At 29.6% G+C, this 23,621-nt stretch overlaps 3 protein-coding genes across 4 annotated transcripts in view; 1 reads left to right on the top strand and 2 right to left on the bottom strand.

Annotated features, from left to right (window-relative positions):
- Positions 1 to 8,387, bottom strand: part of LOC129976544 (pre-mRNA-splicing regulator WTAP-like) — a 32,434-nt gene extending 24,047 nt beyond the window's left edge. The window contains exons 1-2 of one of the 2 annotated variants that reach the window (XM_056090170.1): positions 8,266 to 8,387; positions 6,325 to 6,757 (exon numbers count right to left, since the gene is read on the bottom strand). The gene's annotated coding sequence lies outside the window, so the exon portion shown is untranslated. The remainder of the gene's footprint in view (positions 1 to 6,324; positions 6,758 to 8,265) is intronic. The other variant, XM_056090169.1, reaches the window with a different exon arrangement.
- Positions 8,388 to 8,800: 413 nt separating this feature from the next.
- LOC129976546 (superoxide dismutase [Mn], mitochondrial-like) lies at positions 8,801 to 13,769 on the top strand. The gene is made up of 5 exons (XM_056090171.1): positions 8,801 to 8,961; positions 9,867 to 10,060; positions 11,612 to 11,725; positions 12,772 to 12,951; positions 13,482 to 13,769. Exons 1-5 carry the CDS (start codon positions 8,927 to 8,929, stop codon positions 13,628 to 13,630), a joined length of 672 nt encoding a protein of 223 aa, XP_055946146.1. The 5' UTR covers positions 8,801 to 8,926; the 3' UTR covers positions 13,631 to 13,769.
- Positions 13,770 to 22,704: 8,935 nt separating this feature from the next.
- The window catches only part of LOC129976379 (serine-protein kinase ATM-like), a 106,396-nt gene continuing 105,479 nt past the window's right edge, over positions 22,705 to 23,621 (bottom strand). The window contains exon 60 of the mRNA XM_056089911.1: positions 22,705 to 22,888. Within this exon, the coding sequence (XP_055945886.1) occupies positions 22,719 to 22,888 (170 nt within the window). The 3' untranslated portion in view covers positions 22,705 to 22,718. The remainder of the gene's footprint in view (positions 22,889 to 23,621) is intronic.

Below are 23,621 nucleotides of genomic sequence, written 5' to 3'. Positions count from 1 at the left end.
AATAACTAAAAATAAACTTTCAATGGACTAGTCTCCCATTGCATAAATAAATATATAATACTATGTTGATAATTATTTCATTTAATTTAAATGGTAATACATTAAATTTTAAAAATATGTCACTCCTTTATCTTCTTAGTAAAGTGGAAGAGGGGGGGACACCATAGCATTAATTTTAAAACAGATTTTAAATTGATGGTTTGTTTTGTCCAGAATTTGTAAAGATCTACAATTTTGGTTTGAAGACTACATAAAAAGTCCTATCCCTTTGAATTATTGCATTTGTATAGACAAAAAGTTTGACAAGAATATAGCTTCTAAAAATAATTTTTATCAGATTTGAGAAAGTCTTAAATAGGAGGATAAAAAAAATCCTCATTATCAAAATCATAGATCAAGGATGGGCAGACTTTTCCAAAGTAGGAGCTACTTCTAATTTTTTCAAGGGATTGCGGTCAACCCAGTGAAGTAGGTGTGTTAAGCTAAAAAAAAGTCTACAATAATATGTTTTTCTTATCTAAACACTTGTTTCCAACATTGTGCCCCTCTTTTAAAATATAGCTGATTATTATATTTACTATGAAAACACAAGGAACATAAAATTGTCAAACTGAATGAAACTATAAGCGATTGCTAGATCATGGATAAATTTGATGCAACGAGCAACCAACATACCTGATCCAATGAATTTGTAACTTGAAGTAAGTACATAAGCATCATTGTGCACTTCCATTGAAGGTACATATATGTTGCCTACACATTCATTCAATCATTTGATTAGCAAACACAGTCGCATCGATTGTGAAAAGCTGATTCTCTAGTCTAGCTGACGTTGGTGTTACATAAATATTTCTTTTAATATGTGCGTCTTAGGTCTGAGTAAAGGCGGTAACTCAAAATGTCTTCATGGTCCACCAATCGATTGGGATCAACTTAACCCCTGTCATAGATCTTTAAAATATTTTCTGCATGCAAATGTCCAATAAAGTAAAATTAGATATTTCAATTTCCCATACTGTATATTAATTAGAATCAATTAATTGTCATGCTTACTGCAACCAGCAATTTATCACCACATATATTAAGGTAATTTAATAATTATGTTAGCCAATCACTAACATAATCAGCCAGCACAAATATCCAATTTTCTCTACTCAATTCAACTTCTTAACAAATTTTACAAACCAGACATCTTAAATATTCCTGGATCAAAATTCACCAATAGACTCAATTTTCCACTTAAAGGGTTGCCACTCAAATCTGGGGGGGGGGGTGTCATTTCATTCATTTTTACCCTAAATAATAGTACAATAAATGAATGTTTACACTTACAAATTGACGAAATTTCTTCGTTAACAGTGCCTAAACTTTTACAAGGCAAATTCATGTTCAGAGGAAAAAAAGGTATTGCTAATGCTCTCGAATTTAAAGAAACAAAAAATTGAAGATTTATGTGAAATAAAACACAAAATACTATTCTTGCTATCATGATATAAAGAATTTAAAGATTAATCAGCAAAAAAAATGTTATAAAGCTTTTTACTGCGAACATTTGAGCATCAATTTCTGCAGATTTTTTCGGCCAATGATTTCATTTTTCTTTTGCAACAACCTAACTTGCAAAGCTGTTTTTCACTTGTTGGATTCTCTCGTTTTTTCTTTGTACTTTTTTCTGCTTTTCTAATGCTTTATTATACCTCATATGAATTAATTTTGTATAGCAAAATCTTTTGAGATTAGAATATTTAAACCCTCACCTAAGATTAATGGCATTATGATAGTTCTTAAAACTAATTAAAGATCCAACAAACACATTCTTGTTAATACTAAATCCACTTTCTATCTTCACATATGCCATGTGACAATACAATAACTGCTTTTTAGAATTTCCCAAAAATCAGAAAATTCTTTGGGTCTCAATAAATTACAATGATCTAATTAAATTTCTTCATTTAACGAATCAAGTGGTTCTTTGTATTCACTTGTTAATTTTTTCTGAAAAATTTCAAACAGGTTCTTTGCATATACTGAACACACATTGAAAAAAATTCTGCTAAAAAGTATTTTTGTTTAGTTTCAGTAGTTCCACTCATATTCAAGTAGTTTTAGCCTTTATCTCAATATTAATATTTTTCTCAGTCTTAAAAATTTGATCTATGCAAAAGAAGAAGTACGCAATTCCACAAATGCTGTTTAGTTTTTAGAGCTATGGCGATGATCTTTTATCCTTACAATGCTTAAAAAGATTGTCCTTTTTTAAATGAACAAATCTAATATTACTTATACCTTGCTGGTTTCTAAGGCAATTTTCAAAATTTACTGCATTATACCTGTTTTAACGATAATTTTTGAATTCCCTATATTTTCTCGATTATCTTGTCACAACCCTGCACTTAAAAGTATAGATATAACCTAATAAACCTATCTAAATTTACGGAAATTATATATGAAGAAATACATACACAAGATTTATAAAAATTATGTTTTATGTGAAAATTGAAACAAATACACATTTTAAATAATAAATTAAGATAGATTTAAATAATAATAGTTTAAGATAGATAAATTTTTTATGCAAAATATCTAATTATAAATATAGCATTCAAAAAATCATTCATTTTTATTATTGAAGAGTTTAAAACTGAAAGAATAAGCAGTATTCTTACTAGAAAATAATTAAAAGCATTGAAAAGAAAAAAAAATTATACTTCACACATACAATGACAGGCCTTCTGCAAATTCTTAAATGAAACATTATGCATTACAAAAATTATTGATCAGTACAGCAACAGCCCATCCAACTTGGATTTCTAAAGCAATGCTTAATAATAATAATAATAATCAAATGCAATTGCCTTAGCACTTAGTCCTACAACAATTTAAAAGTACAGAGTGCTTTTCTCAAATATTTTGGTTTAATATTTAATAGAAAAAATAAATAAGATTAAATAAAAACTGAAATGTTTAGAATTTTAAATTCAATTAAAATGAATATAACTGCAATGTTGATTTTTGTCGCTGCTACAAAAATTTTTTGAATTTGCCTTTTGGAAAGAAAAAAAAATTAATCATAGAAGTATGGCAAAATATTCTTCCATTAACCAAATTGATTAATTTTTAAAATAAGATTTATTATGTATAGGCTTCATAATAAATCAAATAAAAATATGAAGAATTCAACTGATTTTAGGTTCTTTAATTTATTCCTCAATATTTCCTTAAAACTTGAATCCAAAATAAGTTCTAAACTTAATATTGGAAAGTCTAAAGATTTTTTTTATAAAACATATTTTGCATTAAACTAATTTTTAAATGATCCTCGCACACTCGCATGCCAGATGTTTCAAATTCTAGCAAAAATTTTACAAGTCAATGAAACACAGCTAAACAAGCATAAATCAATAATACAAGGTCTTTACTCAAGTAGTTAAGTGCTAGAATGATTTTGATAGTAGGAAAAATGTACCAAAGAACTTATAACAATACTTCTTAAATATAGAGAATTATAACAATTAGTAGTGATGTAACAAATATAATTTTTTTTTATACGCGACTTTATTGAAGATAATCAATATTCCAAACAGCAAGAAAATCCAACTTTTTGCAAAGTTGCAAACAAGTACCACAGTCTTTAGCACAGAAAATGCAGTTCAGAATCACTCAATTTTATATTTTTCTGCAGATCCATATGAATAATCTTGAAGCTGTGGTACAGGAAGTGCCTGATCTTTTCACAAATGTGCACACGGAGATAAATAAAATTGCTAACATTCAAAGATTTTATTTTTGGAAATTAATACCATAGTAAGCATTTTTTTAATTAATCAATTTCTTTTTATATTTTGTGCTTCAATTTGTCCTTGTCAATTTCATTTCAATCGTGTACTTCAATTTTATAAGACTAAGATGTATTCAACCATAGTATTTCATCCTTAAGGCTACAACCATGCATTGCAAATTGATATACGCTTCTCAAGATATGTTTTATCAATCTTTCAAGCTTATACCAAGAGTTCTGAAAGACTCCGCATTCATACAATTATCAACAACATCTTGTTCACTATTCCCTAAGTCAATTTTTTTAGTGAAGATATATGACCTATCCAGAAAGTTTTGATATTTTTAAAATACGGGTCATATTATAAGCTCGATTTCAGTTAGCCTTTTTACATATATTTTACCAACACACTCTTTCAAATTCATTTTCTTGTTCAATTCAAAAGATAAACATTTCATTTTAAAAGTAATACTATTTTACGAATACATAATCCACATATTCTATTGATTGATTAACAAACAAATATTATCAATTTGCTTCCGAAATTTAAGATTTTACATGTTTTATTTTGTATTTAGTGATCAAGTTAAATCTACAGATTTCTTTTGATTCAGAGGACAGAATCCTCTTTCTACTTATTTAAGGGTGAGGATTTAAATTTAATATTTCATGACTACTAGAGAGCTATTTTGTACATTTTTATATTTTGATTTGTTATGAATTTAAAGATCTTTTGTTCTTTCATGGTTCAAATTAAATGGATAAAAGAAATCACTTTTAAAACTAAATTTTACTTAGATTTTCTGATTTCTTAATTTTAATTTTTTATATTTCATACTTATCAATATGCCAATATACTTCTTTTGATCATAACTTTTAATATAGATTCTCAACTTTTATATCGAAATTCTGTATGAAACGACCCTTCTTCACACAAAAAGTAACTCTTAAATTTTCTACAGAATTCTAGTGCTATATTTAGACAAATATTTACTTTACCTCATAATAGCTTAGGGAAAGCAACAGTTTTTGTTTTGTTTTTTAAACAATTTCCAAAAACTTTTAAATGACAAATTGCTAATTAAAATTATTTGTTTAAAACATCATTTATGCTTTGTTTTTGAATCTTATAAAAGAAAAAAACTTTGCACTGTGCTTATTTCACATAATAGAAAGGCTTCCTGATTATCACATGTACACAATTCTAATAAACTTTTTTAAAAAATTCATGGAATTTGGCATGTTATGGATTAAACAAATATTCAAAAATCAAAATGTTAAATTTTTGGAAAGGGAAATTTAAAATTATGTGAAAGAATTTCAATCCGCAATGTGAAAGAGTTACAAACAAAGTGAAAAAGTATTTTCTGAAACTAAATGTTTTATTTTTTTAAACAGACAATTTTATCTTTAAAAAATATAAATACTTTACAAATATATACAATGTTTTCATACTTTAACTTTTTTTAATACTAATTATAATCTGCATGCATTCAACTTGTACAGTAATTAGGAAAAAACTGCATCTACTTTAAAAAAATGAGCAGCTTTGATATATGCTTGCAGATGATTTATCCATATTGAATAAATACTTTTATAATTAGATCAAGCCCATAAAATTTAAAGATTCTAGTAATCCTGAATATTTTTGGACAAATAATCAAAAAGGAAAGAGGAACTGATTTTCAACATAACTTTAAAGGAATAATTAATAATTACAAATACCAAGAATCTTCAGAAGATTTGAGGATGTTGTTTTGATAAAATTAATTTTGCAATAATAAAATATAACTAATCGGAAACAGTTTCCACTTTGCATACTTTTAAATTTATCAAACCAATACATTTAAAAGCATAATAATAAAATTCAAGATGTACAATAAGTTTTAACTGGAATGTTATAATTATTAAAATCTGATATTAGAGCAAAATGAGAAATGATACCTAGATGCATTCCGATAATTCTTCCTTGAAAATGACATGTAAAATGGAGGAAAAACCATTTTAGACACAAGTAAATTTCGGGTCAAAAAATTAGAAAAAAATGGTATTTTTAATTACTATTCCACTTAACTATGTCTAATGATAATTAAAGTAGTCTGCAAGTGTATAACAAAGTTATCCCAAGTACGCACAATCAACACATAAAATTATCTGCAGCAAATATTAATAATATATAGATCCAATTTAAGTTGATTAGGTTATTGATCAGTTGGTGTAACAATGATGAATCCATAGTTGTCATGGTAGTTTGTACACAAACACCATTTATTTGATGATCAATGTATTGATTAAACAATAATCAATATTCTGAAAATAAAATTAGGTATCTGTTGCATATTTCAGATCTGCTTAAGCTCTTACCATCACAAATTCTTCAGATTTCATAAAATCTCAAATTCAAAATGTGTTGCTTCCCTAAAACAGATATTTCAAAATCTTTGACAGATTTCATTTTACACATAAAATAAGTATTCCATCATGCTCCCTTTAAAGCAATTTCACAGCACACAGCACAATTCTTGATTTGAAGAATATATATATACCTTTTTTTATGCAGAAAATTCAGCCAGACAGTTGATAATATGAATCATCTTCTCTTGCATTGTTTGTAAGTATGTAAAGGCATTTCCATTATAATGTGCACTTTTCAATTCAATTTCAAAGATAGTATTTCAAAATAAAATTTCACTTCCAATCACAAGCATTCATTCTTTCCCTGCTATTTGGATTTTCTTCCAAACTTATTCATAGCAATTGAGGTAACTCTTCTAACATCAAATTTCTTAGTGCATAATGTTAATTAAACAAACACAAGTAGCGTATAGAGGATCAAAATCAACACTTTGCGCACAATTGAAATGATTCTTAGTTCCCAATGCATAGCATGAGAACTTTCTCTTAAATTGATTCATTATTTTGTCGAGTTGTAATTCCCGATGGGACAGCTTATATTTCCCATCTCAAACATGGAATCTTCTGGAATATAATAAGACAAATTAACAACAGAAAAAAAAAAGGTAACAGGTTGAGATAGAGAGTAAATGAAATACCTTGCACCCTAAGAATTTTAAATTCATCAATAATAAATTTTCTATGTCAACTTCTTAGGTCAACATATAGCATAATAAAGGATTTTGATACATATTTTTAGAATCATTTTCCCCTTCCATAACTTATATTTATAATTGAATAATTTATTGCATGATGACATATTAAGGTTGTACTTCCAAAATTGTTAGCAGTAGATGGTATAAGACAAGAACTAAACAGACAATTGCATGACATTAAAAAATACAAAGTTTAGAATTCAACTACTGTAATTATTATATTATTAATTATTTTGATATGCTTGGCATCATTAAACTTTTCCTAAAGATATTAATTAAATTTATGTTATTATTATTAAAGTATATCTGAATGATTAAAAAATAACTTACAGCTATTTGCATCTTTATTTGTATAACAATCAATATAATGAAAAACCTACGATTTCGAGAACTGAAAATAACAGTGATATGTTATCTTAGGAATTTAATCTAGTCAATGAACAAATTTAGAGAAAGAACAGAGATTTTTAAATTTAAATTATACTTTTGCTTGCAAATAGATCACTTATTTAATCCAATAAAAAGATTTTGTTAAAAAATAAACTCTTACAAATTAATTTCATACAATAATTAAATACTAAATCCATCAAAATAAGCTATTTTTGTATGTCATTAAAAACTTCATATAATGTAAATATGTCATTTTAAGGCATGCAATAATAATATCTCCAATAGCATTTCGGTTAATGTAATTTTTTAAAAAAATATATTCATACAATTCTATTTGTTTGGAAATTCTCTCCTAAGGGGACTAAAAAAGAGAGAGAGAGAGGAAAAAAAAAGAAAAAGGAAACGACGACGCTTGTTTGCTATTAGATAAGAATTTCTCAAATAATATTACGGATTCATATATCGTAAAACTTCCTAATTAAAATAGCTGAGTAAAATTATGTTATTTATTATCAATTATGTCAGTTATTTATACAAATATTGTTGCTTCAATAAAAAATATCAGCACATACATGCAAAATACACTGTTTTTCCAAAGTGAATTAATAAATAAAAAATTATATAAAGCAGTCAATAAAATTACAATTCTTAAATAGATTGCAAAACTATATATACATCTTGAATGCTTCTAATAGAACATGGATTAGAATTTCAAAATTCAGTTATTTCCATGAAAAAATAGTCTAAAATTAACTATATTCCGGAACATACAGAATTGCGCTTTAAAAGTATTTATTCTATCAGGTGACACTCACTTCAATTAAATCGGCAGATTAATTTACGAAGTGAAACTAGGAGGTCAGGATAGGAGCCATTTTGTTAAGCAATTTGGGTGAGAAATAGAAACTCCAAAATAAAAACAATAACTCAGAGGTTAAAAATCACAATCCTTTATCACAACTGAAACAGAATGTTTAAAATACTTACGAATTTCAAAAGCGATTTCAATACCATAACAAATAAAAGTTTTCTGGGGAAATCCCGAATATTATTTTCTCCAAAACATAACTCTTCTCTTCTCATTAAAGAATATTTATAGTTGTTGCCAGATTTCACTGAATGAATTAAATTGATATTCATTTATGATGAACTGAAGTTAATATTGCAGACGCAGAAGATCGTCATATCTACTGAATAAATTCTTAATTAATAGAGTTTAAATGCTATTCTATGACTGAATACTTTAAAAATTTTGTTCATCGCATGCTTCGAGGCGATATTTAATGCATGGCCTTACATGCTATTCTTAAAATTAAGCTAATTATCAACATTACTATACTATAGGACAGTTAAAAGGCCTGACATCAATTAGATTAAATAATTGAAGTAATTAATCGTTATATAAATTATTTGAAGTAAGTGATGTAAACACAGAAATGTATTCTGCGTTTCGGCCTCTAAACTTTTATCTCATTTTTTACTTACTGTGCAAATAGGGCGATTGAAGATGAAATAATCTCTATATTGATTTCGAAGAGTGGCAACTTCAATGAAGTTTTCGGAACTTTCCATTTCTATCATCGGTTATATTAGTCTGCTTATTAATAGTGTGTTGAAGTGGTACCGTGAATTCGGAAATTTATAAAGTATGATAGTAAATAACTTGATGCGCACTTTTAAGAGGTCAGTCTTTTATTCTATCGAAAACTAAAAATTTTATTTTAAAATAAATCTCTTTTTAACTTAAAACAAATGTTTTACTTTTAAATATTGATTTTTAGCGTTAATTATGCAAACTTTTTAATGAAATTTTGAAAATGATTGAAAAGTTCATTTTATTTAAAGGGCTACTTAAAATAAGAGAAAGTAATTCTTGCAATATTTACTGTGCGCATGTAGTTTCTGCGTGATTTCACATCTCAAGTTAATCTTTCAATACCTTCTAAGCTAATTAAAAACTTGGGTAAAAATTTACAATTGGGTGCTCCTTGATTTTTTGGCAATTTTTTTTCACGCCAAGAGTGGTTAATTTTGGTCGGTAACCCAACAGTAACGTCAGGGAAGAAAAAACATTCTGGAAACCAGAAGTATTGCTTCATCCTTGAAATTTGTTGCCAATCGAAGGCAATCTACACTAGAACCAAAACCTGACTCCATTGAATTAGAAATCCGAAATTTTAGTAATATAAGTCAAACCCACGAATAGTATGAAAAGGCAAATCTTGTCATTTTAATATTATTAAATCTATTTTGCTGAAGATTCAATGCAACTTAACTTTCGGTGAAATAGAAATAGTCCTGACTTAATAGAGAGAGAAAAAAAATGCTGCAATTTTATTTAAAGTATTGTAAGGAAACATTACATATAGTAAACAGGTGAAACATTTTCATGATGGTAATTATTTAAAAATGTTTCTCATGCAAAAGTTGTTAGGGGCTATAAAAATTATTGCATGATAATTTTATTAGTAGTAAGTTTGTTTTTATTTAAGATTTTTTGTTTAAAAATTTGTTTACTAATAATAAATTTCATTTAAAAACTATATATTTGCATGTATTGTTTTCATAACTTATCTTTCCTTCCACAGTGCTCGAGTTTTCAATCCACAAATTAGCTGGGCTCTTAATAAGCATACTCTACCTGATCTTCCTTATGACTATGGAGCATTAGAGCCAACAATTTCTGCAGACATAATGAAATTGCATCATTCTAAACATCATGCTGCATATGTTAACAATTTAAATGTAGCTGAGGAAAAATTGGCAGAAGCTACAGCTAAAGGTTTATTTGCTTTTATTGATAATGATATTAAAGAGATAAAAATATTTCCATTTGTATTTCATATATTGTTGATAATTTTTTATGTATCTATTTGTAAATTTTAAAAGTTCAAAATGTCAGTTTCATTTAGTCTTGCCAACTTCTTTTTTCAGATTTTTTGTTGTTGTTGAAGTAAATTATTTAATTTTACTTTATAATCCATCCATGACAGACTATTTTACTCAAAAAATGAGCGAAATGTGCATCTTATTAATGGCCAAAAATATATTTTAAAAAGGGCTGAAGTGTAGTTGCTGAAAGGGCTGAAGTGTAGACCAGCAATTAAAAAGGATCATTTCTGTCTAGATCAGATGAATATTGAATGGTTATATAGCTGATTAAACATTTTAAAGCAATTTGCAATTCTGGTATGAACCTATTGAAGTCTTTAAGGTAAATAGAACAATAAGGGGATGTAAGTAAAAACTGAGTTCAGAGGAGAAAGGAGTACAATTTAGTTTTAACAGCAACCAAAAAGTGCCAAGAAAAAATTTTGCCAAATTTTAAAATACTCAAGTGCATTTTTATTGATTATGAAAAATTTTGAACATGCAAATCACATATTATATAGTTTGACAATTGAAATTGCTAAATTGGCGAAATTTATTCATGGTGCTTTTTGGTTGCCATTAAAACCAACAAATACTAACAAAGGATTTGTCTATGTATTTGTATGTAAAGTGCCAAGTCCATAAGACATAACTTTATTATTTTTCTTCATTGTTGGGCAAAACATTTTTTTAGTAACTGCTTTTATAAGTTTCCTTTTTAAACCATAATTTGGAATTCGATTGCTAAGTTCTCTAGTTCTTTCAAAAAGGAGACCGAACTAAAATTTAGGTGAGCTAACATTTGTTTTAGGCTCATAATTTTCTTGCAATACTGCTGCTTAATATTGGACAATTAAGGCTATAAGAAATGTTTCTTGTAGGGCATAGAACACAAGAGGCCTGTGCATCATAGGAATTGAAGTGCTTTTTTAAAGTTTGAATTTAAGTGGCTAGAAAATAATTTTTTATTAATATTATGTAAATCTATATATCCTACTTGAGCATTTTTCATTAATTTTTTTGCATGATGTTAATCAATAAACATTATTAATCATTGCATTCATGTACATTTAATTTATCACATTAACATCTGATTTATAGATATACTTTTGCTTCTTTTTATTATAGACATACTTTACTATGTTATTTTTTGTATCTAGACAATTAATACTGTAATGAAAAGTTTAATTACAGTGAAATTAAAAAAATTTACTGATTTACATAAGATTATTTCTATTTAGATAATTTGTTAGTGAAAATAATTCAATAAAACATTGCTCCATTTTTTTAGTGATGAATGTGTAATGCATTTTTCATCTGTGTTAGAATAGCTTTATAAGATATTAATGTTAAAAGCTCGGTATAAATCTTATATTACCTAAATGTTATATTAAACTGTTTATGTTATGTTAAAATAGGCCGTGGATGTTCTAATTTCTTTTTAATTGTGTTTTCACCCTAGGTGATGTTTCAACAATAATAAGTCTTGGACCTGCTCTAAAATTTAATGGTGGAGGCCATTTAAATCATTCTATTTTTTGGCAAAATTTATGTCCATCTGGCGGTGAACCACAAGGTAATTTTTTATATTTAAATCGGAGTGTTGCTATTCAAATGTGTTTTATTTGTTGATCTTTTAGAATATCTTGAACAATAAAAGTGCCTTGTAAATTAAAAAAAAAATCATTGTAAATTTTCTAACTAGATAGCTAAAGGGTTTAGTTATAGGATGTTACTACTAAGAAAATTTGATACTTTTTGATATTTATGGCCTATGGTTTACTTGACCGTCTTCAAGTTATAAAGCTCTATTTTCCATAAGATGCCAAGATTTCATTAAGACAGTGGTTGCATTATGGTTTCATTTGTTAATTATTTATTGCTGGATGAGTAAATATTAACAAGTGCTAAAAATTAAAATTTTGTTTTGATTGTCGCTTTGATATAGTAATTTTCATAAGTAAAACTGAGATGTTTAGCTATACTTTTGTTAAATTATTATAGGAAAAACTCAAGCAATTTTTTTACAAGATAGAGGAAGTGGGAAGTTCTTTGAAATTAACATGCTATTTATTACATAATTTTTATAGGCCATTTATAAAATGAAGCATGCATGATGGAAAATTATTTAAAATACTCTGCAGGATAGATCTTTGACTTACAGCTACCAGCTTATGTAGGATTTTTCAAAATTTTAAATACATTTTTTGATTAAAATATTGCTGTTTCCCCCCCCCCCCAATATTTTTCCTCAACTTCATAACATGTTGTGACACAAGAAATCCTTTTGTACTATGATATACTTTTACACACACACACACACTCACAAAAAAAAAAAAAAGCTTTGCAATGATTACAAATGTTACATTCATATAAATTTTTTTCTTTAATTTTAATCAATAATTTTGAATAAATTTTTCAAAATTACTTTTCATTGTTTTAGTGACTGATTTATATTCGTCTAGAATTTGAGACATTAAATTCATTTTTATGTAATGCTATTACTGATAAATTTTTAAAATACAGACCAATTAAATCTATAACATTAACACTTTGATATTTAAAATTAAATGTTTGGATATCATTAAAAAATTTTTCTAAAGCTCCTTTTTTTTATTCTAGGTGATCTGCTGCAGGCAATCAAATCTGATTTCTCTAGTTTAGATAACTTAAAGAACCTTATGAGTGCTGCTGCTGTTGGTGTACAAGGCTCAGGCTGGGCTTGGTTGGGATTTAATCCTGTTACAAAAAGATTGCAAGTTGCTACTTGTGCAAATCAAGATCCTCTGCAAGCTACAACAGGTAATGTATTTCTATTAATTGCTGCTCCATTTAAAATGGGTTTTTTTTATAAATAACTGCATTAAAAAATCATAATTTAAAATTTTGATTTTTTTCTTTTAAATTAGATTGAAACCATTAAGATTTAAATTAATTGTAAAATAAAGTTAAATCTAAAAAAAAGTCTTTAGATAAATAATTTTACTTTTTTTTTTTTTTTTTTTTTTTAGATATACATTAAAAGATTTTTAAAAAGGAATATATCAAAAATGTTATTTTGATTCTTTTTCAAAAATAATTCAAAGAAAAGAAAAAAAATCATACAGTCAGCATTTTCTGCATGAATTATTTAGATGTTTAGGAATATACATTAGCTTCTTAGTTAAAGGGAGCGGAATGAGCAATATGTAGTTTAACAGAGAATGTGACTTTCCTATAAATAGTATCATGAGAAATGATCTGTTGATTTGTAGTATGAAATATTCATTATAAATTAAAAGTATACTATTAACAAGAAATATAGACTTATCGTTTATTTATTTATATTTTAGGTCTTGTACCATTATTTGGAATTGATGTTTGGGAACATGCTTATTACTTGCAATACAAGAATGTGAGACCTGATTACGTCAAAGCAATATGGAATGTTGCTAACTGGAAAGATATTGGAGAAAGATTTGCAAAGGCCAAGAGTTCGTAAATTAAAAATGAATATTTATATTATTTTTTATGAAAATTGTGAATGCTGCAGAAGTGTTTATATTAGAATTTGTAACATTAAAAAGTTTATTTGTTTTGTGATTCTTAATAAATTTTTAGATGTCTGTTTTTCTTATAAATCTCGTATATAATCCAAATTTTAGTTAGAAACTCTGCATACCCATTGTACATTTACTATCTATATATATATATATATATATATATATATCAAAGAATTTTTCTGTAATACTTAAATTTCGTTTCATAAGTTAGGATCAAAATAACATTTTTAAATCATGATTCTTATACCTAAAAGTTTATTTTCAGGAGTATTTTAATAAAGAATGATTATTTTGGATGTGTTATAAGCTACAATTTATTTTATTTAATGCTTTCTCATGAAAGAATAAAAGTTAAAGATACCATTAATTATTTATAAATAATTTTAGAAGGCTACATTATCATGGCAACTCTTCAGACTTTCAATATATCCAAGTGTCATGTATGTAAAATGAATAATGTAAAATGACCATTTTGAGAATAAACATAGTAAAACATTTTTTTTTCTATAAACTGTGATCAAGACTTAAGAGAATGTTATGGATTTAATTGAACAGTATCACAGTTTTTAAATAAAACCCATAAATACAGAATTGAAGTAATAAGAGGATTCACTAAACAGGGTTGCCATGCCACTTGGAGAACAGGGAATATAAAAATCGTCTTTAAAAAATGGGAAAATGCAAAGAAATTAGAAAAATTTTCATAAAAACCGAGAAAATTTGGGAAATATAAAGTTTTTTTAATTAATTTTTCCATCTTAAAATGCCGCTCTCTATAGATTGTAAGAGTAAAAGATCGCAATCATAGTTTCCAAAAACGAAACAATACCAGTCGTGATTGTATAATACTGAAACGCGCACTTTTTCTTCTCTCCCCTTTTATTTTGTATGGATCAGTCCAGTTTTGATTTGCTCGACAGTTCTTTTTCCATGCGATTCCCGAATTGCAACTGATGAGCATGCGCGAGACTTACGCTACTACATGAAAGAATAGAATATATTTCTCTGGTGGGAACATTTCAATCTGCGGAAGCAGCACGTTGGTGTTTAGTCCACCATACTTGAGTTTATTGAAAGGTTCCTTTATTATTTGGCAGAATCCCTCGCCGAGATTTTACCTAAAGTAACTTGTTTTTATGGGTTAACCAAAGACATCGTTAATAAGCCCCACCCCGGAATGCTGAAAAGAGTCAATGAACTTAAAGAACATATAAATGGTGCATTAAACACCTTCGACAGTGCAAAATCTCAAAATGTGTGGAACGAACTTGATTGTAGATTAAATGTTAGTCATGTTTACATATCAAACATTTATGACGAAAAAAATTTGAAATATTTTTTTATTTTCATATATTATGTATGCAAATATGAAAATCTAAATTTTTAGTATCCGGTTTATTTCTTTATGCTAACTATGTATTACATTTTTTTTTTTTTTGTATTTTATATTGCATTGGGAAAATATGAAAGCGAAACAACCTCATTTATTAAAATTATAAATATGGTCTATGGAATTGTGCTCAAAAAATATTTCAGTAGCTGCATATTGTGAACCTAATTAAACTGCTTTTACTTTCTCCTAAACGAAGTACTGAGAAAATATAGTAATCTTCAAAAAATTCGAACACGAAATTTTAACGAATCTCCACGTTTTATCCCTCCCCGAGTTCGAAAAACGCATTCTTTAAAAATGTCCATCCGTCTGTGACAAAGATAGCTCAAAAATGCTTTGATCTAGAAGGATGAAATTTGGTATATGATCTTTATACCAAATTTGAAGATTTTATCAAATTTTGAGCAAATACCGTTCAGAGGAAATCTGGCTGTTCAAATATAATTTCTCACGATAACTACAAAACGAAGAGATGTAGGTATATAAAATTCGATACACAGAACGTCTAAAGTCTGGATACCTTTCGAATTTTGAGGCAGAACCAACAAAGAATTAACTGTCTGTCGGTCTGTACTTTCAGAAATAAGAAAACGTGATAACTTAAAAACGCAATGACTTAAATATATCAAATATTACATTGAATTCTGCGACTACAAATGTAGTTCTGTGCCAAAATTTTGTTTCAGTAGGTTGGAAAGAACGCGTCTAAAACACAAATTCGATTTCCGGATACTATTAACCGCATGTCGCAGATTAATCGCCAAGAGAGATTCAGTAAAAATGCTATTTTTACTCCGGCGTCCTGGCATAGGGGTAGCGCGTCTTCCCCGTGATCTGGGCGTCCCGGGTTCGAGTCCCGGTTTGGGCATGGTTGTTCTTCTGTTGTTCTATCTGTGAGAGGTGTGAATGTGCCCTCCTGTAAAAAGGGGTTGTGCAAGCGAATGAGTGATGCGTGAGTGGCAAAGTCGTACTCTTGGCCCTAGTTGGCGCTGCTATAAAATAAGAGACGTTCCCCTCAGGCTTAAATCGCTGTCTTCGTAACAGCGGGCTTGTCAGTGGCAAGTGCCATAAGAAACAAACAAACAAGCTATTTTTACGCCAAAGGTTAATATTTCGTAATTATTGAACGCCAGTTACCATGAAAGGCGTTCTCTGGAACAGCAGCTTTACTAGAGAATATGTGAGAAAGTTTTTGGGAGTCCACCCAAGTGGTTTTAATAGCAATGAATTATCTTAATTGTCAATATCTCCACAAGGTCAATTTTACAGTTTAAAAAAAAACCGAAATTGATTTCAAGAATGTATTAACATCTCGATCATCTATACATAGTTTAAAATGAAGTCTGAAAGCATCTGAATGTTAGAAGGAGAAAAACTCGAGAAACACTTAACTAATTTTGGAGATATTGTATCATTTTGTAGACATTAATTGGGGAAGGCTTTAGTATATTGAAGTCATATCAAAATAAAAAAAAAGGTGTTTCATAAATGCGATTTTAAGCATTTTCCTACTACGATTCGTGCATGTGTAAAACAGCAGTATTTGTGTTTTGCACTTATCCGAGCATGTGCGAAAGCCTCAAACTGCGCATGCGCTAATAGCAAGAGTGAGATGTTTGAAAAGGGAGGAGACGAGGATTATATGAACTCCCAGGACGATCCGATTAACTTATGCACGAGCAATTAGCTCAGTGTCAAAAAAAAAATCACCGATATCACCCTAAGACTGCAATGTTTAAGGAATGAGATCCTTAAACACCAAACGGAACTCTCTCCCACCAGAACAGACAGACCAGAGCTTCATCATCCAACAAGAGACCATTACACTTCATTACACAACAAAAGATCCAAGAATCATCTCATCTAGAAGGTGAGATGAAAATTCTTTCTTGTCCTCTTGAGTTGTGTACCATACACAAGTCAAATCAAAATCAAAAAGCTAACGCAAATAAGGGAACTTTAAACTCTATTTCAAATTCAAGGCCCAACTCACCCGTACAAAATAGCAATAACTCAGATTTTAAATTAGTCTCACTTGCTTCCAAAAATTTTCAAGAGTTAATAATCCTCAACACGTAATCTCGCCAATTCCAATAGCAACAAAAAATAAATTCGAAGCCTTTGCAGATTTTAATGACAAACCGATTATCACCCCTGCGGGTACTGCTAGTTTGTATAGTATTACCTACAAAATACTTAAAAAGAAGAGTAGATGTAAAATTCCCATTGGTATTCTGGAAAGGTTCAGACCAAAATTAAAACCTTCTCTATGGAAGATGTGCTTTACACCATAATGATACTATCTCTCTGACGATGAAAATCGGACAAAATAAGCTGCAGATTGTAAAGGTTCCCATGAGAATTTTATTCTCAGAAGTAATACATATTTATCAATAATTATTCTTTTGTTCTACAACATATTGTTATCAACAAATATGGATCAACCAAGTATATAGTTGACCACTAATTCTTTATTGCATTCCTAATATATAAGTGCAATTTCATGAAAGTTTAATTTTGCTTCAGAAATCCCATTTGTTTTTCCAAGTATTTTTAGTGTGCATATCCTTAAACCAATAAATAAACCGTTAACCCCCAACTAAATTTAACCTTCCAGCTACTTATATTGCGATTTCGGCGTTTTAAAATAAGTCCATTTTTTATTGCATCCCGCGTTTTTCGCAGTTTAGAGTACTTATTTTCACGATTACAGATTTTTATTATATTGTTACGGATTTTCTTCCTCACCGCCGCCGGGTTCGTTTAGATAGTGGTAGTGATATGGTGTGAGAACACACAATCAGCAGGCGACAGTAGAAAACAACGACGACGTTTATTTACACGAAGACACGAGTGCACAAACGACAAATATTTACAGCAGAGACGAACACAGGGCAGCACACTACAGATTACAGTAGCCCACAAGTAGTAATCGGCATTTGCATTGATCAACAAAGCACAAATAGCAAATCGTTATAAAACAACCACAACAGCACAAAGTATTCAGAGACAATTCATTAGAAATCAACACTCCAAAGAAAGAATTCGCTGTTGTTGTTGTTGTTTTTAATGGCACTTGCCATGCACAAGTTCGCTGACGAAGTCGGCAATTTTAAGCCAAGGGAGCGTCTCTTGTTTTTAGTAGCGCCAACTAGGGCCAAGAGTACGTCTTAGCTACTCACACATCTCATTCGCTTGCACAACCCCTTTTTACAGGGGGGCACATTCACACATTTCACAGATAGAACGGAGGAAGCACAACCATGCCAGTACCGGGACTCGAACCCAGAACGCCCAGATCACGGGGAAGACACGCTACCCCTATGCAGGACGCCAGCGAAAGAATTCGTGGAACTACTATTCATTCGACTCGACTGACTCTCAGCTCTATCTTTATTGTTTTTATAGTCTTCCAGACAAAGGTAAAGGAACTTTTAGAAGAACATCGTTTCTTCGCTTCTTATTTATACATCGCCAAAATTCCAGTAGTTTCTAGAACCTTCACTTTATCGTCAAGGCCGGAGGTAATTAATCTGGCATCCATTAAAATATTTGTAAATCTCTTCCTCATTATGATACTAACTGCTCAAGGAAGCAATATTACAGATTCTTAACAATATCCAGACAAATATGCATAACATAGAATGTCTACATTATTAATAATTAGATAGAAATCCAGAGATTCTCTTCGCAGCATATTTATGTGCATAAATCAGGAGTATAGTGGAAGTGGAATGTCATTCAGGCACTGCTTTTATTTATTTTTTAATACTATATAAGTAATAAATTAATTGTAAAACTCTTCTTTAAAATACAGCGATTTTCATTTTATTCTAACTGTCGAAAGCATTAATATTTCTAATTAATAAAAGTAATTAATCACTAATAAGTTCTTGTAGAGAACTGAGTTAAAAACATTTGAATTACAAACATATAATAAAAACCTAATCAAACATGTATGTTTTGATCATGAGAAAACATGATATTTTCTATATTTTAATTCGTCTCTGATGAGAAGTAAAAAATGTATGTCAGTTTAATCTTTTTAGTAAGTTAAGAAACGGGCGTGAATCAAAGTTTACAAGAGTTAGCAACGGTCCTTTCCATTATTGCACCAAATTCACCAACAACACTCTGTTTAGAAGCACAGGGAAAATGGAAGGAGTTCAATAAAACTATATTGTTACAAGTTGTATAAAGTGAAAGTAATTCGGCTTCTTAGTATGAAATTTGCCGTCGTGAAATTTTTGCTTTGTTCTGGAAAATACGGTTTTCCAAAAACTTCGGTACAATCGACAATGAAAAGGAGTTGCTGTTAACTTTCTAATTGACTATGGTTAATACGTGATCGCCATCTTCATTTCTGACCATGAAACAGCTCAATTTGTTCGAAAATCTGAGTGGTGTTAGCGCGTAGTGTTTTTAATCTTTTTTCATTCTGTGAGTGAAATGTGGCGGATTGTGATGAGTGGGGATAGAACCTGGGACCTTGCGGTTCGCAGCCCAGTAACATGACCACAATACAAAAGGGATTTGCTCGTGTAGCGTAGCTGTTAACTGGCTTATAAGGTTTCACCACAGACTCTCCCTTCAGTGAGTCGCAGGTGAGACGAACGATATGGCTGTTAAATGGTGATGTATTTAGCTGTTGAGTCTATTGCGCCTGTACCCATTTGAGTAGCGCCAAGCGTTATGGTGAGCGATTGCTGTTGCGTCAAGTGAGTCTGACGGTTTTGCGTTGCTGCGTCAAGTGAATCAGACGACTTTGGTTTACTGTGGGTAGATGGCGCCACAACAGCTGTACGAAGGTTGAAGTTTCATTGTCCGAGGTCATCAATGTAGCAACTATGATGATCGGGGATAGAACCTGGGACCTTGTGGTGCAGCCCAGTAATATGACCACTATACAAAAGCAATTGCTCGTGTAGCATAGCTGTTAACTGACATAAGCTTTCACCACAGAAATAAAGCGTTGATGCTCTAGTTTATAGGGTTGCTTTTCGTTTTATTAACTGTAAATATTTGTAAATAACTGTTGTAAATAAATTTTTGTTTGTGCCTCTTTAGTTAAAATATTCATTCAATCCATATTAACCTGTCCGAACTATAATAGTACTTTATAAACATTTCATTTCTTCGGAATTCTCGTCTCCTATCTTTCAGAAAATGCATTCGTCTATCAGAGAGAGATCAGCTGCCAAACAGAGGCGTAACTTCATAAAATTGCTCTCAGGGCAAATATCAAAACAATAACCGCCATTAATAAAAGAAAAAAAGCTACAATTCGAATGATCCTTTCTCCTTATCCCTGAAACTTTACCCCAGGACGTACTACTATTATAATGAAATCTATATCACATTATATTGACTATTTTTGGACTTACGTGATTTATATAATTAATTTGTGGACTTATTTAATTTTTAGCATTCTAATAATTAGCATAAATTTTCTTTCAAATTATTTTTGTGATTATATTTTCAGAGGTGATCATTAAAAACTTTAAAATTTCACTAACTTTTCAATTATTTAAAATTCTATTTAAAGATGCAAAAAAGTTCCAGCGCATAGACAACAAATACAGCATTTTCCTTTATAATCGAAGATATAGCTATATAATAAATATTAAATAAGGATATATTTTTTTAAAAAAATCTAAAAGGCATTGTAGGGTTAAGTCACAAAAATATTTTTAAAAAATTTATATTGTATCGGAAGAAGTATGAGTTTTGCTCAGCTTGCACAGAAAATTTGATTACATTATAATAATTTAAAAAAGAATTAAAATAAGAAATTCTAACAATTATATCTGTAAAAGCTTAATATAATAGGAAAATAAAAAAAAAATAATATTTCATGGATCTCATATTTAAAGAACTTAGATAAAATGCATGCATTACATTTAATCAATAAATTAAAACCCACATGTAAAGATAATAATAATAATAAAAAAAACATCATATACATTATTTTCTTTATCTACATAAGAGTAACTTTCAAACATTTATGACTTGGGATTGACTTTTCTTACACTTTACCAACAATCAAGTTTCTTTTTCCCTGCTCTTTGGAAATTGCAATATTTATTCCTAATTTATCATCAGTTTGTTCTACTGATATGAATATGTAGACTATAAGTCCAAATATAATGTAAAAAAAGCCTTGTTACATATTAATGACTGCCATTATGGCTCTTTTTCTAAAAAGCTCATATGATGGTCAAATATATCTCCCCACCACCATATTGAGGCCCATATCTTTGAAAAATACTTCAGATTTCAGTAATGAAGTTTTGGTTAATAGTTTTGAGCAACTTAGGTGGAGTTGGTTCTCGGGTTACAAAAAGGACAGTTAACTGTTTTCCCTCAGTTAACTGGAATCACTTTAGAGTCTTAGAGATAAGAGTAAAAGAAAAAAAAAAGTGCTTTTTCTGAATGTAACAACCCATTATTATGTCTCCTGGTAATGGCCCTCAGGACACATGCCCTGCTTGTCCTTCCCTAGTTATGCAGTTGTTTCCAATTTGCCAAACTGCCACTCGTGACATTACATTTAAATGATCTAATTTTAATATAATTTGAAATTAATATAATTTTATAAAATTACTTTTTTAGCATCAACTTTATATTCATGATTTGAATTGCAGTATGTGCAATATTAAAATTTAATCAAAACGAAATATGTCAAGAATTCGTAATGTTGCTTTCCAGCGCAATTAGTTCCATCGCAAGGAAAAGAGTTTCACAGATTACTCTGATGGATGCAGAGTGCATGACGGATCAGTGACCGCACCCTCCTTCGGACTTGGCGACCATTTGGCGATGAATTTAGTGACAAAATGGAATCGCCAGGAATTTTGGCAATATGTCTATTAGGAAGCGATTTAAAGTGATCTTTTTAGAACATTCTTTGCTCTGTCTTTGAAGTTATAAAATACCTTTACAGACTGAGTTGATTGAATTAGTAGAGTGAAGCTCAAGCGATTAGCAAGATGAATATGTCGTGTGCCGGATCCTGTAGTCGTTTATTAAGTCGGGTGCTCAATGGACAGTCAATGCTGACTCGAGTATTGCTTAGTATTAAGTCGGCAATCGTGTTCAGTTGAAGCGAGTAGATAGTGAAAAATAGCAGACGTTTGGCGAAATGTGAATAATTGTATGAAGCCTCTCTTCCTGCTGAGTTTTGTCTGACCGCTTTGTGCTGCTACGATTATTTATTATCAATTAGCTACTAGCGTGCTGCTGTTTATTGTAAGAGCTGTTGTTGTCTCGGCTGTGTTTTTGACGTCTACATGTTTATGTCGAATAAACTTTGTTTTTTGTTATTGAACCTATTATATTGCTTCACCCACTTCAGCCGAATTTTGTGCGAATTTTTCGTAACAATGTATTTTAAATGAAAAAATATTGTGTAATGATCCCTGCTTACTTTTTTTTTTGATCATTCCCCTCAATCTTCAAGAGTACTACTTAGGTTAGAATTTTCTCCCTACTACTGATTTCGCATCACTTCAAAATATATATAAATCTGTTTCACTTGTCAACGCAATACGAATTAGAAACATTTATATTTAGAAAATATATTTTATTTTAAATGAACAATGCTATGTACAATGTCATTTCAGAGATCACAGGTTTCATAGATAAGGCTGCCAGCCGGCATAGATTCGACAAAGGTTATTTGGGTCTCTTGCTTGCTGTATCAGCAGATTGACTTGACCTTCTGTACTCATTGCTACGCCTTCCTCCAAGCCTTGGAGTTTCTGCTGGAGTCTCATTAAAGCTCTTTCTGCCAAGGTATTGACTTCTACAACAAAAAATACAAGCAATATAATATAATCTATGTATATAAAATGTCAACGTATATGGTACAGAAATCGTTCTTATTACTTATTGACGAATGGTAACAGTCAAATATAAATAAATAATCACATGTGTCATTGAACATTGAATTTCAGAATGCGTCATTGAACGTTTTCACAGTTGTATTGATTCAACGCGTCGTGTAATTAATTAATGGAGCTACAAAACATTATTAGAAACGTTTTGGAGAAGAAAGAAGATTAAAATGAAATCAAGAAACAGATTTCAAACAGAAAATCGAGCGCAAAAATAAACTTAACCGTGTCCAAGTGGGTAACAGTATGACTTGCCAATGAAAACTAATGCCCATGACTCATTCTTCCTTAATTTTAATAATATCTTTATTTCAATTTGATGCACTAAACGTAACAAAAATTTTTAAATATTATGATTGAATTCAAACTCATTCATCAAAATCTGAAATTGCATGTTTTTAACAATCATTAATTCTGTAGTATGATTTTGATTTCGTAATATATAAGTTTTTTTAAATTTGCAGTAAGCTGATTCAATTAAATTTATGTTTTTCAGTCGTACGAAATAGCAAGATGAAATGTTTTTCTTAAAAATCAATGCATTTCATAAATTATATCAGTCTAAATAGTCAGTAATCTGGGTTAAGAAACGGGTCGCCAAAGATGACTAGAATAATATTGTTACGAATCTGTAATGCTGTT

This window comes from Argiope bruennichi, chromosome 7 (genome assembly GCF_947563725.1).
Source record: "Argiope bruennichi chromosome 7, qqArgBrue1.1, whole genome shotgun sequence".
In the NCBI taxonomy this organism is placed as follows: domain Eukaryota; kingdom Metazoa; phylum Arthropoda; class Arachnida; order Araneae; family Araneidae; genus Argiope; species Argiope bruennichi.
Note: the sequence above shows the minus strand (reverse complement) of the source record. Positions and strands in the feature narration are given on the sequence as shown.

Excerpts from the sequence above, each read along its gene's own strand:
- LOC129976546 (XM_056090171.1), top strand. The coding sequence starts at position 8,927 with ATGATAGTAAATAACTTGATGCGCACTTTTAAGAG. Across the intron at positions 8,962-9,866 it reads TTGATGCGCACTTTTAAGAG|TGCTCGAGTTTTCAATCCAC; the intron begins GTCAGTCTTTTA and ends TTCCTTCCACAG. Across the intron at positions 10,061-11,611 it reads GGCAGAAGCTACAGCTAAAG|GTGATGTTTCAACAATAATA; the intron begins GTTTATTTGCTT and ends TTTTCACCCTAG.